This window comes from Rhinolophus sinicus, linkage group LG10 (genome assembly GCF_036562045.2).
Source record: "Rhinolophus sinicus isolate RSC01 linkage group LG10, ASM3656204v1, whole genome shotgun sequence".
In the NCBI taxonomy this organism is placed as follows: domain Eukaryota; kingdom Metazoa; phylum Chordata; class Mammalia; order Chiroptera; family Rhinolophidae; genus Rhinolophus; species Rhinolophus sinicus.
Window position 1 is genome coordinate 43,129,450 of NC_133759.1, and position 17,067 is coordinate 43,146,516.

General features: G+C 47.2%; 1 protein-coding gene and 1 non-coding gene across 2 annotated transcripts in view; one reads left to right on the forward strand and one right to left on the reverse strand.

The window, feature by feature from the left end:
- Window positions 1-17,067, reverse strand: part of IRAK2 (interleukin 1 receptor associated kinase 2) — a 51,236-nt gene that overhangs the window by 29,096 nt on the left and 5,073 nt on the right. The window contains exon 2 of the mRNA XM_019732668.2: window positions 13,073-13,255. Coding sequence (XP_019588227.2) covers window positions 13,073-13,255 — 183 coding nt within the window. The remainder of the gene's footprint in view (window positions 1-13,072; window positions 13,256-17,067) is intronic.
- Window positions 6,107-6,213, forward strand: LOC141567401 (U6 spliceosomal RNA). The gene has a single exon (XR_012489985.1). It is a non-coding gene; the product is annotated as a U6 spliceosomal RNA (small nuclear RNA).

Consider the following 17,067-nt stretch of genomic DNA (forward strand, 5'->3'; position numbering starts at 1 on the left):
CAGGAAGGCGGAGCCCCTTTCCAGGACCACGGAGGGGAGGCAGGGCTCTAGGCAGGATGCACCCCCCACAGTGTGGTCCCCGGAGAACTCTGACTTCATCTCTTCCCACTGGGGTCCTCAGGCACCTCAGAAGGGTGTCCGTGGACACACTGCCCCCACCCCAATTCCCACCAGCTGAGGCCCTTCAGGCCTAGAAGCTGGCTGTTCCCCAGCAGCAGCCCTGCAGACCGGGCTCACGGATCATACATCTTTGTTTTAGGAAACACCACCGCCTTCCACAGGCGGGGGCAAGCGCACAGTCCCTCGTACAAAATGAGAACCGAACCATCGCCAGTGGTGAATGCTGATTCACGAGTGGATCCGGACCACAGCTGCCTGCTCCCCAAGTGTACAGACATGTATTCTGTGCCCCTGCCCCCAGAAGGGGCCACCCATGCCACTCACTGCCCTCATCTTCTCCGCCCTCCCTTCCCTGGCTCAGGAGATGGCCTCTTCCCTGGCACCCTCGCCCCACAAACTGCCAGGATGGGAACCTGTGATCCTTACAGGGCCACGTCAGTGACATCTTCATGACATCTGGGTATGAGGCAAAAAGGCAGAGGTGGCTCTCCTCTAGGTGAGGACAGCCACAGCCTAGCCCCCGCTCCCCTAGCCAAGCCTAGTAGCAAATGGGACCCAAGACGGCCATTTCCTGCAGAGCCAGGCCACAACAGTAAAACTGCTCCCAGCTGCACTAGCTTCCTACAGGTCGGAACTGCACCCCGAACTGCCTGTGGCCCCAGAAGAAGAAGCACCTTACTGCTCCTGTTTGAGGCCTGGCTGAGCCTGTTTCCTCATAAGTCAAATGGGGGTGAGGGTGGCCATCCCAGCCTGACCTAACTTCAGTGTCCTACTCCTGGTGACCCTTTTGTTTCCCTTTCTGCACAGATCTTTGCTTCTCTGCAGAGACATTTGGCAGGAACATTTGTGGCTGACCTCTATGGCCTCCACCCATGGGGAACATAAAAGGATTCATTATGTTTTCATCCTAAGGAGGAGATTCCGGTTTTTCTCTTTGTTTTTCTTCTTCTTTCTCAGTGACATGCAGTGGCCCACAGCTGGCACCATGGGTCACATGCAAGCATGTGGACACACCTGTGGAGGGGAGAACTGTCCTGCAGCACTGGCGGGGGCCACACAGCCTGTGACTGAGCCAGTAAGCACCTTTCAGGCTGACACCCACCCTCCCACCTAGTCATACTTCAAGGGCCGCACCCAGCCACAGAGCTCAGCTGACAGCCCAGGCCGGCAGTGACAACTTGATGAGAAGTTTTGGTTTCCTGTGAAACCCCCGTCTTAGCATGCTGTGGGTTTTCAGATGTCTTTTAGAGGTAGACAATAAATAAGATGTTTAAACATCTCCATTTCTACTCTTGAGTCGTTGACGCCTGATCTGAGTTGGAAGGCACAGAGTTGGCAGGCTTTTTCTTGCCTCTTTTCCCAGCATCAAAACCAGAAGAGGGAGAAATTGTGGTTTCTGGGTCCTTCATGCCTGGAAACCTGGTAGCTGAGAAGATATATAATGCCCATCTATCAGGCTGGTATACTAGAGTGCCGTGGAAATAAACACAGCACGTTGAGGGCAGGACAGGGTAAAAGAGGCCAAAGAGTTCATGACAAAAGGTGGCGACAAGCTTTGAATCTCATCGGAGTTTCCTGCCTGCCAAGGCCAGGCCGGTTAGATCACGTCTATGACTGACGCGTAGGAGCAGCCTCGGGCTTCCAGGACAATAACTCTTTCCCCTGGGATTATGGTCTCAAAAAGATTCTACACATGAAGTTGATTCTGCAGTATCATGAGATCCAAAAATATAAATTGTGATCAAACAATAGAACCGAGGTTACCAGAGGGTAAGGGGGGTGGGGGTGGGACATGAGGGTAAGGGGGATCAAATATATGGTGATGGAAGGAGAACTGACTCTGGGTGGTGAACACACAATGGGATTTATAGATGATGTAATATAGAATTGTACACCTGAAATCTATATAATTTTACTAACAATTGTCACCCCAATAAATTAAAAAAACACACCAATAGAACCAAGAATAAGGGTGGGGCGGCTTCTGTTTCCAGATCCAGCCTCTAAAATTCCTAGCTGTGTCCAAGGCAAATTTCTTAACCCCTTGAGTATCATCTGTGTCTTCTGCAGAGTCGGAATAATTATTAAATATAGGACTATAAAAATATAGGATTATCCCAGGATTCAGAGGGACAAGATATGTAAAGCAACTGGCCAAAGGCCAGGGTACAAATTGTGCAAATGGTCATCCTCTGTCCTCTGTCTTCTCTCCCTATCCAAAAGGAGCAGGGGGAAAAAAGAAACTTTTGCTCACCAAATTAGGGTCTCTGAAGGAAGCATTTGGAATGGAAGACTGTTTTCAACATTTTAAACCCTCTAATGGAAACGGGGACTTTCAGTGGGCAGTGGCCTGATCTCAAAAGGCACAGTAACCACGGGGCAGCATAACACAGGAAGCCGGCTAGAGAAGAGGCGGGACCGCTTCTGCCTGCCTTTGCCAATGGCAGCTGGCCAGGTCACGCACAGGACAGACTGTTCGGGGTCCCTCTCCCTGCTGGGACCCCCCCGGGATGCGGAGTGGGTGCCAGTGATGGAAGTAACAGCTTTGGTGGCTGTGGGCACTGACAGGTTGACGTATCGATTCTCAGACCAATGAAATCAGAGGCTGAATGTTTTTTAAAGTTTCTTAGGTGAATTTGAGAACTACTGGCTTAACCCAGAGTGATGGGGGTTGAGTTTCAGACACCAGAGGGGCAGAGGTAGGGGAGAAGAAGTATTTCTCTGTGCCCCTTTTCCCAGTTCACAGGGGGGTGACGGGCCTGTCTTCTTTTCCTCTCTGCTTTGTATTTCAGGGGGTCCCATCCTCTAAGGGGCATGAACTACTTATGCTGTGCAGTCAAATGAACTCACAGCACTCCATCGTGCCGCAGCCAGGCTCACTGGCAAGGTAACCTGTCTACGTCTCACCTGACACATGAGACAAGCAGCTGTACCCCCACCGCAGAGAGGTGCCACGCGGATGAAACAAGGAAGTGCTCAACAATTAGAAGCTATTAGTATTACTCACTATGGCTATTACCACCATCCCTAACTCTAGGTCGGGCTTTGTCCTAAGTGCTTTCCCATATGCATGGCCTATTTAACTCAGATAACAGCTCTAGGGAAAAGGTCCAATTGCTATCTCTGCTCAATACCTCAATAAAGTGGAACCTAGAAGAGTTATTTATATTTTGTTTATTTATGTCCCACTTCCTTCAGGTGAAAGGTTTATGCATGATGGGCCCTTGGCAGAGAGGCCTGGGGTCTCCTCCCCCATTGCCTGGGAACATTTAACACGGTGGCAAATCCAAGAGTCACACACTTGAGCAGAGGAAACTCTAGCTGCTGACAGGGTCTTTCTTCCATGAGCACACTCTGGAAATCCCCACCACCACCCTTCACAGTTCTCAAGTTAAACAAGGATGTGATATTTATACATTTGTTTTTATTCTTCAGCTGACTAAGGTGGCTGAAATGGATGAAAGTGATTCAACCATAACTAAATGCAACAAGTGGAAGTGATTCCGCCATAACTGAAAGAACCCTGGTGCTGGCTGACCATACATAGCTTTCTGAGCCCTCTCTTTTCCTTTCTCCCTTTTCCCTGGGCTCGACCCTCCTGGGCATCCAAAGTCCACACCCCAATACAGACACCCCACTCAAAATTCCCAATTCAAGCTACACATGAAATTAGGCAAATCTGAGGGCACGACCTTCTCCTAATTGCTTCCCTCTCTGGTTCTCCACTGGACCTGTACTTCAACAGCTACGAAAATGACTCGTCCTCCTTTTTTTTTGCGTCGGAACTTGGGGATCGTTCGTGTGTGGTCGGAACAATGGCTGTCGGTGTAACGGAGCTGTTACATGAAGATACTAAGCATCCTTGGGGATGATGAATACTAATGAAGCTATGGATGTCACTGATTAGCAGCTTCGCTTTGAAGGCTAGTGCTACAAGATTTACTTGTTTGTTGTATGGAAAATTGGTGGTCAGGAAAAGCTCTTCATTTTATGGACGTGGAAAGAAAACCTACAGATCAAGATGGATTATATTTATTCTTAATTTTGCAAATAGATTCTGAACCAACATCAAATCTAGATTAATGTGTCCATAGGATTCAAGCCTATGGTTTCTTTTTAATCGTGTCACTGCCCTAGAAAGTCACAACCTATTAACCAGTAGATTACTTTTTAGATTATTTCTAGGATTACATAGCAAATGAAGTATTTGTAATAGAAATTTCCATTAACTGACCTTGTAATTAAATTATTCTGAATGAGAAAAAAAAATGACTCGTCCTTCCTCATTCATCCATCCACTGTGTTAGGGACGGAGGATGCCATCTGTTATCAAAATTGACATGATCCTGACACTAAGCTAGCTAAATACGAGATATCCAACTATAAACTGGGATGAGCTCTATGCAAAAAACAAACTTGAGGAGAAAGGAGTACCTAACAGACCTAGTTATATAGGGAGGTCGGGGAAGTCTTCTGTGGATAGGTACCATTTAAGCACAGACCCAAAAGATAAGAAGAATTCGTTATGGAAAGAATGCAAGGGAGTTGGGGAGGGACCAGCATTCTAAGGAGAGGGAATGGCATATACAAAGGTCCTGAGGCAGAAAACAGTTTGATGTATCTCCTCAAATGAAGGATGACCCTAGTGGCTGAGCTGAATGAATGAGGGGGGAAGTGGCAGAGATAAGGTGAAAGAGCTGGGCAAGGGTTAGACCATGTGAGACCTCATAGACTATGGTTAAGTAGAAATTAATCAGAAACCTCCTTGAACTGAAGTAACCTGTAGCAGAGACAGTGTTTACCAAATAGTCATTTACTCCCTGTACCCCAGCCTCCCTTGCAATTAGGTTGAGGCCACGTGACTAGTTCTGGCCAATAGATTTTAAGTGGAAATGCTACCGTCACTTCTGGACAAAGCAATTAAGAGCTTGTGAGCCTCTTCCATCCCTCTCTTCCCGTGCCACACTGACCTTGGAACCCAAGCATTCCAGAGGATATAGCTGGCAACAAGAATGCAGGAGTCAGCATTGGACTTTGAGAAATCAATCTTTGTTGTGTTGAACAAGTGAGTTTTCAGGGTTTATTTATTTGTGACTGCAACATATCCTAGCCTGTCCTGATCAATGGATAATCTCAATATGCGCCTAAAACTTAGACCCAGAGGAGCCCAGTTACAAGGGCTTAGCACAAAGCCAGAGCTCAACAAGTGACAGTTTCTTTCCCTCCGCCTCTCACTCTCCCTCTCTAAAAAGATGGGGACTGGTTTAGATGCACTTCACATACCCCTCTGTTCATTCTCACACTACTCCTAAGAAACCCATGGTGATTAAAGCTTCACTTTTTTTAATGGAATAACTAATGTGTGGAAAGAAAGTCAGGTGACCTGTGCTGGGCCACACAGCAATAACTTAAAAAAAAAATCCTCACCATCTCTTATGTTTTGAAGCTTTCCAGTTTACAAGAAAAGTAGACAGGGCAATGTCTATACCTATTTTTCAGAGGAGACAAATGAGACTTGATGCCATCTAGGGACCTACCCCAGAAGGGGTTAAGGTCAAGCAGACCTGAGTTCCCATCCCGGCCCATTACTTAGCAATACATTGCTTGGGGCATGTTACTGACCGTGTTTCCCCAAAAATAAGACCTAGCCGGACCATCAGCTCTGATGTGTCTTTTGGAGCAAAAATTAATACAAGACCCGGTATTTATTATATATTATACTATATTGTACTGTGGTATGTATTACATTATATTATTATATTATATTATATCATAACCTGGTCTTATAGTAAAATAAGACCGGGTCTTATATTAATTTTTGCTCCAAAAGACGCATTAGAGCTGATGGTCCAGCTAGGTCTTATTTTCGGGTAAACACGGTAATCTCTGAGCCTCAGTATCCTCATTTATAAAATAGGGATAACAAGATTTGTGAGATAAAATGCTGCCTGGCACATATTTAGGTGCTAAATGCAAGTTATAACTCGTGCTTGCTTCGGCAGCACATGTACTAAAATTACAACGATACAGAGAAGATTAGCATGGCCCCCACACAAGCACGACACGCAAATTCATGAAGCGTTCCATATTTTTTGACCCTGGGTGGTGAACACATAATGCAATATATAGATGACGTATTATAGAATTTTACGCTTGAAACCTATGTAGTTGTGTTGATCGCTGTCACCCCAATAAATTTTAATTAAAAAAAAGAAAAAGAAAGTTATAACTAGAACCCGGATACATACACTGACTCCTGACCTGGGTGGGGGTCTTGGCCCAACACAGTGCTGCCTCCATTGTCAAGTCCCCAGGGGACCTAGGGTCTGGTTTCCACCCATGTTTTGTTATTCCCTGGTGGTTGGAGAGGGACAGATGTTGGGAAACCTTCTGAGAGAGCAAACACACGAGCGCTGTCTGGCCCTTACAACAGCTCAGACTCTCCAGGAGAGGAAGAGTTCTTTCTCTTCTTTTTCACTTTAGACAGCAGCCAAAAATTCCCCCCTTCGACTACCCAACGAAAATCCAGCTCCAGGAAGGAAATGACTTTGGATAAGATGGCAAACTGAAAGTTTGAAGCTGTCAAGATTGCATAACCAAGAAGAAACTACACAAAAATTGTGCAACCACCCAGGAGAATGGTAGGCAGCAGATGGGAAAATAAACCTTGGCCACTTCCCAAATCCCTTCAGATTCTAGAAGCTTCTTGCCCTCCTATTCAATTGACACCCGGAATCACCCAGGCCCCCACTCCACACGGCGGCCAGAATAGTGGGATATTGCCCAGGTACCAGCCCTCCAAAACCTTCCCTTCACTCCTGGTGAAAGCAAACTCGTGACCACGGCCTGTGCCACCGTGGATGGCCTGGCCCTGCCCTCTTCCCAGTCTCAGCCCACCACCTCCCACTGCCCTCTGGCTGAGGCCTCCAGGGCCTCTCTTGGGTCCTCAAACATTGCTCCTCCCACCATCATGCTTTTGCATATGCTGTCCCCCCACCTAGAAATGGCCGCGTGGTCCCTTCCCTCAGTTGTCCCATGCATCCTTCAAATGGAGGTTCCAGTTTCACTTCCTCGGGAAAGCTTCCCCTGATGAAATCAAATGTTCCCCTCTTTCCCTCTCCGCCCTACCTTCCCACCCTACCTACACTTCTCCTTTCAGTACTCACAGTGCTGTTGGTTATGCATGTCTGTGTCATCATCCTATGAATATTTGTCTCCCATGCTACACTGCAAGTTCCTTGGGGTCTGGGACCTGTATTTCCATTGCTGCGTCCCCAGTGCCTAGTACATAGCAGGCACGTGATAAAGATTTATTTCGTTCATTATTGAGTCTCTTATCCAGCTCTGTGTATCTAACTCCCTATGGAGAGGAACGAGGGGGAGTTTCACCTCACAGGTAGGCACACCTATGAGGTTTCTGGCCTCCATCCTCATAGCTAGAGCCATCTGACGCTCACCATCGACAGGTCAGCTCCTCGGCCTGCCTTTGGTGGCATTTACCTAGCTCCAGAGCTCAGCAGTGATTGTAGCCCAACCGCCACTGGCTAGGAGCCACAGCTCTGACACTTTGGCCTCTCCCCTGATTCTTGCTCCTAATTCCCTAAGATGATGGCACATAGGCTCTGGAGCCTGGCTCAGAGGCCCCTCTTAAACCTGGTAGTCTGCAAAAGTCCCTCTTAGAATTAGGACTCTCATGTTTTAAGCCCCAGGGTGATGATAAGCCCTAGCCCCTGGGGTCAGACTCTTCTGATGCTGAATGCTGCCCTGACTATATAAATGCTGCCCCTCATCCCCCAGACTCTCCCTCATGAGTCTCCCCTGAACTGCCTAGCAATTTCACCATGGTCACTTTTTCACCAGAGCAGTGATTCCCACAGTGTGTTAGTTCCATGGGAATATCAATAAGTGTCAAATGAAAAGGGGATTCCATGGTCAAATATAAATGGAAAACACCGGCCTAGATAGGTTTCTTTGCTGCAGGACTTAGCAGAGTCCTGTATATGCTGGTGTACATTGTGAATCTCCAAAGGTGGCACTGATAAAGCATAAAGGATTTCCCAAGTTTAGTTATTCATGAACCCTTCGTTTGTAGGAGGGTATCTTGCTGGAACACTCTTCTGAGACATATGGTTTGGGAAATGCTACTCTAGACCATGACTTGCCCTGCAGATGCCATATACACACACAGGACTTTCCTCATTACATCAAGGCATCTTTCAACCAGGATACAAAGGCAGCATTTCCCTTCCTCTTCTGACCAGAGATCGGGGCTTCATCCAAGGCCTAGCTCTTCCCTGTCGGCTCGGGAGAGCCTGGAGACGTGACAACATCCATGCAGGACTACTTCACAAATGGTCTTTGCCAGAAGTTGAGAGGTGAACGTGAGGAGGAAAAGGTAAGAAAGGGCAAGGGAATGGACATCTTTGTCTTACAGAGAGGAGCATCAAGAGACATTGCTTAGAGCTGATGGAAAAAGAACTAGAAAAGTAAGGATATTCATTAAAAGTTGCAAAAGCAATTGTAGAGGAACTAAAAATTGAGATATAAATGTACTGGGAGGAATGGGGAGGGGAGTTGTGTACAAAACAAAAGCTCTTCTACGAAGTTAGTGGATATTTAAATTGCTAAATATAAAAATATAAGATAGTACTAATGTGGTAGAGAAACTCCATTCTCCATTTTCCTACATTAAGGAAACTTCAGCTAAATATATGGTTTCCTGACTAAAAACTACACTTCCTGGACTCCTTTGCAGCTAAGCATGGTCATGTGACTAAATTCTAACCAATAGAATTTAGTGAAGTGATAAGTGCATCTTCCAGGCCGCACTGTGGAAATGGCAGTAGGAGCAGAAGCAAGTATCTCAAACAAGATGGAAGCCACATACGTGTTAAAGACAGCCAAATGATAAGACAGAAAAAGCCTAAATCCCTGACACTGAATCCATCACATCATCCTTGGATTGCCAACACATATATTACTAATTGAAAGAAACCATCGCTTAGTTTAAGTTTCTATTATTGGCCTTTCTTATAGCAGCCAAAACAATATAATAACTAATGCAGAATTTGGTATCCAGGAGTAGAGCTCCAGGCAGCAAGGATCCAGATATTGCAGCCTGGAAGGCTAGTCACTCCTTGTTTACCAAAGCAATAAGCTGGTAAAACCATCACCTGTGACACTCAGAAGGCAGTCCATGTACTAAGAGCACATGTAATTAGGGGGAGAAATTGAAAATGTTCTGAATGTTGGTGTGTGTGGCTTCTTTTTCAGGAAGCTTCAACAAAAGAGAGATGAACTCCAGCGGAACTAGACCGTGTATAAGCAGAGTTGCAAAGGAAGACTCTCTCAGCCTGTAGTTGACAATCTAAATTTTAGGGTCCCTGAAGAGACAGCGTTGGCAGGAGATAAGACTGTGACCCCAACTTTTCTAATCACCATTCACCTTTCCCAGTTCCACAGAGAACCCAAAGGCAAAAATCAAATTAAGAGTGCTTCCTGGGGCAGCCGGGTGGCTCAGGTGGTTGGAGTGCTGTGCTCATAACACCAAGCTCGCCGCTTCGATTCCCTCTACAACTGGATTGAGAACAATGACTTGACCTGGAGATGAGCCGCCATGAGCAGCCGGCATGAGCCACTATGAGCAGCTGGCTGGCAGCCCACTGGCTCAGCTGATTAGAGCACAATGCTCATAATACCAGATCGCCAGTTCGGTTCAGAGTTGGGGGGCGGGGGGAAAAGAGGGGGTAAGGGGAAAAAGAAAAAAGAAAAACAAAAGAGTGCTTTCTGCCCATCCGATCGATTTATTGTTTCAGGTGGCCTCAAGTGAGAGAGCAGGTAAGCACGTTAAATTAGGAGAAGAGACAACGCAGGCCGAGCACACAGGCCACTAAATGAAAGATCAAACGTTCCAGACTTATGTTTACGCTGGATCATAACTGATTAGAAGGCAAGAGACCAGAAACTTCTAGCCTTTTCATAGAATTGTACTGCCAAAGAAACCACAGGCTGGGATGACAACAGCTTGTCATTATTTGACCCCTCACCTCCCCTCAGGCCTCTAAACCCACACCAGCAGGAAATGGGCAGTGTAAGCCACTAGCCTTCTCTCCAGTTCCCACTTTACATGCGGCCACAGAGAATAATGAACAGGGTCGCTCCCCAGAATGCCTACATCACCCCACCCCACCCCCAAGAGAGAGCCAGAAGTTAGAGAACCAGGAGTTAGAACAGTGGTTCTTAAACCTTCATCTGCATCAGAATCTTTGGATTCAGGCCCCACTCCTCGAGTTTCTGAATCAGGAAATGAGGTGAGGCCCAAGAATTTGCATTTCTAACACGTTCCATGTGATGCTGAGGCATAGAAATCAAGGAAACACACTTTGAGAATCACTGGCTTACGGAGAACAGGGGGATGCCAGGTGCACCAAACAAAGGACTTACTCGGCTAGCCAAGGGACCTTTTACAGTTCCTGTCAGCCAGATTTGTCAACTGCTATAGACAAGTAACTACAGCGTCATCGTGTTTCTGATTTCAAGTGGGAGGTTTGATTGTGACTTCCTGTTCATATTCCACCAATGAGTTTTGGGCTGTGTTGATGGAAGGGGAGCAAGTAACTTCTCTCTGGGGGAGAGGTACTGGATCATCAGAGGCTCATACAGAAAATTACGCATTCCCCACAGATCCTGGGCTTTGAGCTAAAGGGAGGAACTGATTAGGACTCCAGGCCTGTCTCCCTTAGAGAAGGGTAAGCATGTTTTATGTGCGGGAAGACAGGTATATATGGGTATTTAGGTAACCCAAAGGAGAGGATTGTAAAAAGACTGCTGTCCCTCCAATATTTATTCCCTCCTCTTCTAGAGTAATAGAAACGTTAGTTGTGCACATAACCTCCTAGCTAAACATTACATTTCCCAGCCTCCCTGGCAACTAGGTGCGATCATGTGACTAGGTCCTGGCCAATGGCTTGTGTTAGGTGTACAGCTTCCAGGGCCGCTGTTCTTGCTGGCTGGAATATGCATGTGGGGACATAGGGTAGGAATCTCAGGTGTGAGTCAGCAGCCAGGTGTCCAAGACGGCAGAGCAATGAAAAAGAAAGGACCTGGTCCTCCATACCCTGGGCAGCTTGGACTGTCACAGAAGAGAGAAATGAATGTCTGTCTTATTTAAGTCGTGTAGTCTGCCCTTAGCAACAGCAGTGAACCTGAAATGCTAATACAACAGACTACCAAGAAAAGGCTAAAAGAATAAAAAGGGGTTGACATGGGCCGGCCCAGTGGCTCAGGAGGTTAGAGCTCCATGTTCCTAACTCTGAAGGCTGCTGGTTCGATTCCCACATGGGCCAGTGGGCTCTCAACCACAAGGTTGCCAGTTCAACTCGAGTCCCGCAAGGGATGGTGGGCTCTGCCCCCTGCAACTAAGATTGAACACGGCACCTTGAGCTGAGCTGCCTCCTGGATGGCTCAGTTGGTTGGAGCGCATCCTCTCAACCATAAGGTTGCTGGTTCGACTCCCACAAGGAATGGTGGGCTGCGCTCCCTGCAACTAGCAACGGCAACTGGACTTGGAGCTGAGCTGCGCCCTCCACAACTAAGATTGAAAGGACGACAACTTGAAGCTGAACGGCACCCTCCACAACTAAGATTGAAAGGACAACAACTTGACTTGGAAAAAAGTCCTGGACGTACACACTGTTCCCCAATAAAGTCCTGTTCCCCTTCCCCAATAAAATCTTTTTTTAAAAGGGGGGGGGGTTGACACTGGCAAGCAGATTTGCTGGAGGAAGGAATGGGTAGCTGTGTAGTAGGCCTTCTGTACTAATTTTTTCTAATTCTTCTAACATTTAATGTTTGACAAATTGAATAACAATGGTCCTCGCAATTAAGGCCAAAAAAATGTCAAGGAACAAAGACCCAACAGACCTAGCTCTTCACACAATCAGACCAGCAGCCACCCACAGTACATGATTTCAAGGGACTGGATGCACATGTGGTCCTCCAATGGCTCCCACACATCACCTTTCAGTTGAAGCTCAACCTTCAGAACGCCTCTGTTAAATACAAATAATATTACCTGGAGACTAAGTTTCTGGGGAAGCCACCTTACGTCTAGGACTTTTGGTGTGTGTGGTTGTTAAGCACCGTTTTACTCAAATCTATTCTTATTAAAGTGGTGAGCAGAAGTCAGGTTCTCAAAAACTGTGGCAGGCAGCTGACCAAGATTATAAACAATCTTCAACAAGTACATGCAAAATAAGGTTTAACTAAAGTGACAATTGGGAACGGAAACTGCCTTTGACAGTTGGAATACAGAAACTTAAAATGCTCCCTACCTGCCCCCTACATTCACCTTCACCTCCAAAAAGTAACACAGATTGAAAGCATAAAAAAAAAAAAAAAAAAAAACAACATACAGAAAGGGGAAGTGTCTTGCTGAGGACTCAAAGCAATAGTACAAACATAACCAGGCTCTCAAAACAAAAGAACGGGTGGGGATTTGTGGATGTGGAAACAAGCTTTAATCTCTCCTCCTCAGATAGTTTTAATGAACAAGGGGAAGGAGAAGAGAAAGGAGGTTGGGGAAGAAAGGTGGACTCACAGCCCTGAGAGGTTGAGGCAGCTGGAACCGGAAAGCAGGGATCTGTGTAAAGTTCTAAGCAGAAGAGAGGCTGACAGGCAAATACGTCACTGCTTCCTGGAAGCCCACGCACTGCATTCTGGATGTTCCTGTGAGAAAAGCTAACAAGGAGGGCCTCTGGATCCAGATGGCCTGGGTGTGCCCTTCACCTCCACCCATGACCAGAGGTAACCTCCGTTACTAATTTCTTAGTTGGATGATAAACCCTTTCATTCAAAGTTTGTTTCAGATTAAAGAGGTGTTAAGGCCCGAGAGTGCAGCTCCTGCTGAAACACACTTGAGCACTGGCCATGCAGCACCGCCTTGGTTACTCACAGTTCAGGATGATCTGGGCAGCACGGTACAGCTCCAGGCGGCACAGGAGGTCCAGCAGCTGCTGCACGGTGGCCTGTCGCATCCCCCACCACCATAGCAGCTCCCGGGTGATGCTCACACCCTGCACCCGCTCCATTGACTTGATTTTCCGCAGCTGGGTCAGGTCTGTGATCACATAGGAGGCTGGAAGGCGAGTGAGAGCATCTGCTTAGCGTTGGGATGGCAGTCCCACAGTGCGAGTGTCAGCTAGCCAGCCGGCTTTGTCCGTGACATCTTCCCCACCTGCCCCCTCCCATCCCTGAACTCCCACTATCAGCTGGGGTCCCCAGACAGCCCAAGTTAAAATGCTGAGTCCATTTCATACCCACAGGACCAGCACATTAACCCTTGGACATAAAGAGCGACTTGGCTGCCACACAAGGCTTAGGAGAAAGACTACTGGAGGAGGGCGTCAGTGGCCTTGAGCTTTAGCTGCTTATTTGCTCTGGGCAAGTCACTTCTCCAGGGGAGCCTGTTTCCTCGACTGTAACAGTGGAGTAACAACTTTGCCTGCCTCCCCTTCTGGAACAGAAGCCCCATGTAGGCAAGGAGTTTGATGTGTTGTGTTCACTGTTAGATCCCCAGAAGAGAGAACAGTGCCTGGCAGAGAGGGGGCAGAGCCAGGACCAGGGTGAGGCAAAAGAGGTGCCCAGGGGGCAAAATTTAAGGAGGCACTCACTCTTAGGGCTTATCCTGCACTTGGAGCATGTGAAGAGTAAGTGCCTCCTTAAATTTTGCCCTGAGCATCTCCTCATGCCTAAGTCCCAACCCTGGCGGAGAAACTCAAATGAATGAATGAATGAATGAATGAATGAATGAACCAACCCACCCACTCATGACCACCATCCTCACAGAACTGTTATAAAGATCAAGAAAGCCTGTGGATCTAAAAGCACTTTGCCAACTCTGAAGCACTGTACACAATTTACAGGAGGCTACCATTGGCAATACTAAAAATAAGGCATTCCTTCTGCATTTTTTATTATAAAATTAATGGTTGTTCACTGAAGAAAACTTGGACAATGCAAGAAAAAAAAAAGAAACAAGTTACACAGCATCCCACTACGGTACTTTCCCTTCTCAAACACACACACACACACACACACACACACACACACACGGTTCTGAGTGCAGTTGTCACCCGACTGTAACTAAGATTTTGCACCCTGCTCTTATTTATTACCATCTACCAAAAGCATTTCCGAGTTGTAACAAGCTCCTTATAAATGGCTTTTTGAATGGTCACATAGTATCCCACTGAGTTTAATGAAATGAGAAAGACAATTTTTTTAAAAACTAGGAATAAAATAATCACACTCCAGTTCTAGGATGTCAGAAATCACGGAGTAGGAACCTTTATGAACATCGTCATTCATTCATTCAACAGAACATGATTCAGCACCAGGTCTGTGGCACGCTCTAGAGACCCTAAGTAAACCAGAAGCCCATGGAGCTTTTCTGTTTGAAAAATACAAACCTAAGTGAACTGAGTGAGGAAGGGGAGGCAAGAAAGGAAGCCCAGGACAGCAAAACGACAGGCCTTGAATGCCAGGCTAGGAGTTTGAACTGGCTCCTAGGAGCCACGGATACCATGTTAGACCTCAGAGCCACGGGGTGGAGGGGTCGGGGACAGACAGGGACACGATCATGTTGCACAATCCCCTCTCCTCTGAGGGAATGGGGGAGGTTGTGACAGCTTCCTGAAGAAAGAAAGCTTCTAGGAGAAGTGCCCTGTGAGGATGGAAAGTTCCTTGAGTTGCAATGTTAGTCACTGGAAACCCCAGGCCAGACTCCAGGTCAGTGGAAAGTGATGTCAGCAGGTCAGGGCCTGCTTCCAGCAGCAGAGAGAGAAGAGTGGAGTGAAGCTGTCAACTGCACCTCCCACTCTTGCAGGCAGCATGATGCCAAGGGCTGCCCCCGGTGCCCCATGGCTGTGGGAACTCACCCACAGCCCTTAGCCTCTGTGGGTTGCATTTCCTCACAGGCAACACAGGAGAAATAGGAATTAAACTCTAAGGTGCCTTGTAATTTGGACATCTTAGCTCTGAAAGTGACATATGTTAAGGTACTGACCTTGCAGCATTTAACTAGACCTTTAAAACAAGGTCAAAACAAGATAGAGGTCCCGGGGCAATTAGGCTCTGCCAAGGGCCCTGCTACGTGCACAGCTCTTTTCTCCACACACACACGTAATACCTGGTCATTACAGAACACTGGGAAAACAGGAGAAAATCAAAGTCCCTATGACATTCCACTTGGAAGACCTCAAGAAAGCACTGGATATACTTTTGTTTCTAATCTTCCAGACTTTTCTATAGATAGAAAATGTGTGCTTATGTCAGCAGGACAGGCCCAGATGGTCCAGGTGCTGACTTTGGATTCAAAGGCTTGGGTTCAAATCCTACCTCTATTATTTACCTGCCACGTGCTTGCGGAAGGCCCTTCACCTCTCCCTATGCCTCAGTTTCCTCATCTGCAAACGAGGATAATAGCAGCACCTATCTTGGAGGTCTTTGTGAGGATTAGATTAGTTACGGCTATAGAAGCACTTAGAATAGTGCTCAGCACATAGTAAATGTGATGTGACTGTTAGCTGTAATTGTTAAACCACCTACACTTTATCCCCGCTGGTTAACACCATGTGGAGACCATCCCTCCAGGTCTGAGTTCCTGAATCCTGCAGGAATTCACCTGACACAGTAGAAAAGCTTGCCCATCTTCAAAGTCCTCTGGAGCAGACCTGGCACAGCCTCCTGAAATGACCCACCCTAGGGTCAAATGCCCCTTGTCTGGACTAACCAGACTCCTCCCAGGTTGAGGGAAGGGGAAAACGCTAAGGACCTTCCCCACTATCGTGTCCCCTAAGCCTCTCAGCAATTCATCCCCATTCTACAGATGAGGAAACCAAAGGCTCAGAGAGAGGTAGTCACTTGACTGAAGTCACACAGTTGGGCAGGCACAAAGCAGGGCTGTGTACAAAGGCTGTCACATGAATGAGTGAGCAAGATGAGGAGCAGTCCAACAAAGGAACCTCTGCCCCTGGGTCCCTCAAAATTCGCCTGGGGTGGGGGGTGAAGCTGCAAGAAGCCAGTTTTCCCCCCAAGGGCAAACATGGATACAGCTGCAATCATAGGGAAATGAACAGGAGGCAGCCACATCATCTGACAAGAAATCCAAGAATTGTCAAATCCAAAGAGCACGTGTAATTGTGGCTATGTGATTTTCTGAGTCACTTTAAGGATTTTCTCACCCCCTGCCCACTCTCAGGACCACAATCAGCCCCAATGGACTATCTTTTCTACATTGACTTGCAGAAGCCAAGACTCTTTAGGACTGAAAGGACAATTGCAATCACTGGTTCTGCTGCAGAGGAACCAGAGAGTGCTGTGACAGGGCAAGGACCAGCTAACTGGGAGGCATAGCAGGCTCCCCACCCCGTGACTCCTGACCCAACATGGAGAGCTGCTGACCACAGTCCCAAAGCCGTCTCTGTGGGGTAAGAAATGGTCATACACCATGTTCTCACCATTCCTACATCCTTCAGCTCATCATTCATTCATGTGGTCACTGATATCTGCCCACAGCCAGGTGCTGTCCTAGGCTCTGGGAATAGAAGAGTGAACTAGATGGGTGAGGTACCTGCCTTCATGGGGCTTACATTCTATGAGGAGAGACAGTCACAAACACACAAGGAACAAGGTAATGCCAACGCTTTTCAGAGGAATGAAGGAAATAAAACTGGGTGATGGGCTAGAGAACAATAGGGCAGGGTGGACCTCTCAAACAAGGTGACATATGAACAGACACCTGACGGACTGTGTCCCCCCCAAAGATGTCAGTGCCCTAAATCCCCAAACCTGTGAATGTGGCACCTGCAAAGGGACTTTGGAGGTGGGATTAAGTTAAGCATTTGAGATGAGATGATCCTGGATTATCTGCGTGGGCCCAATATAATC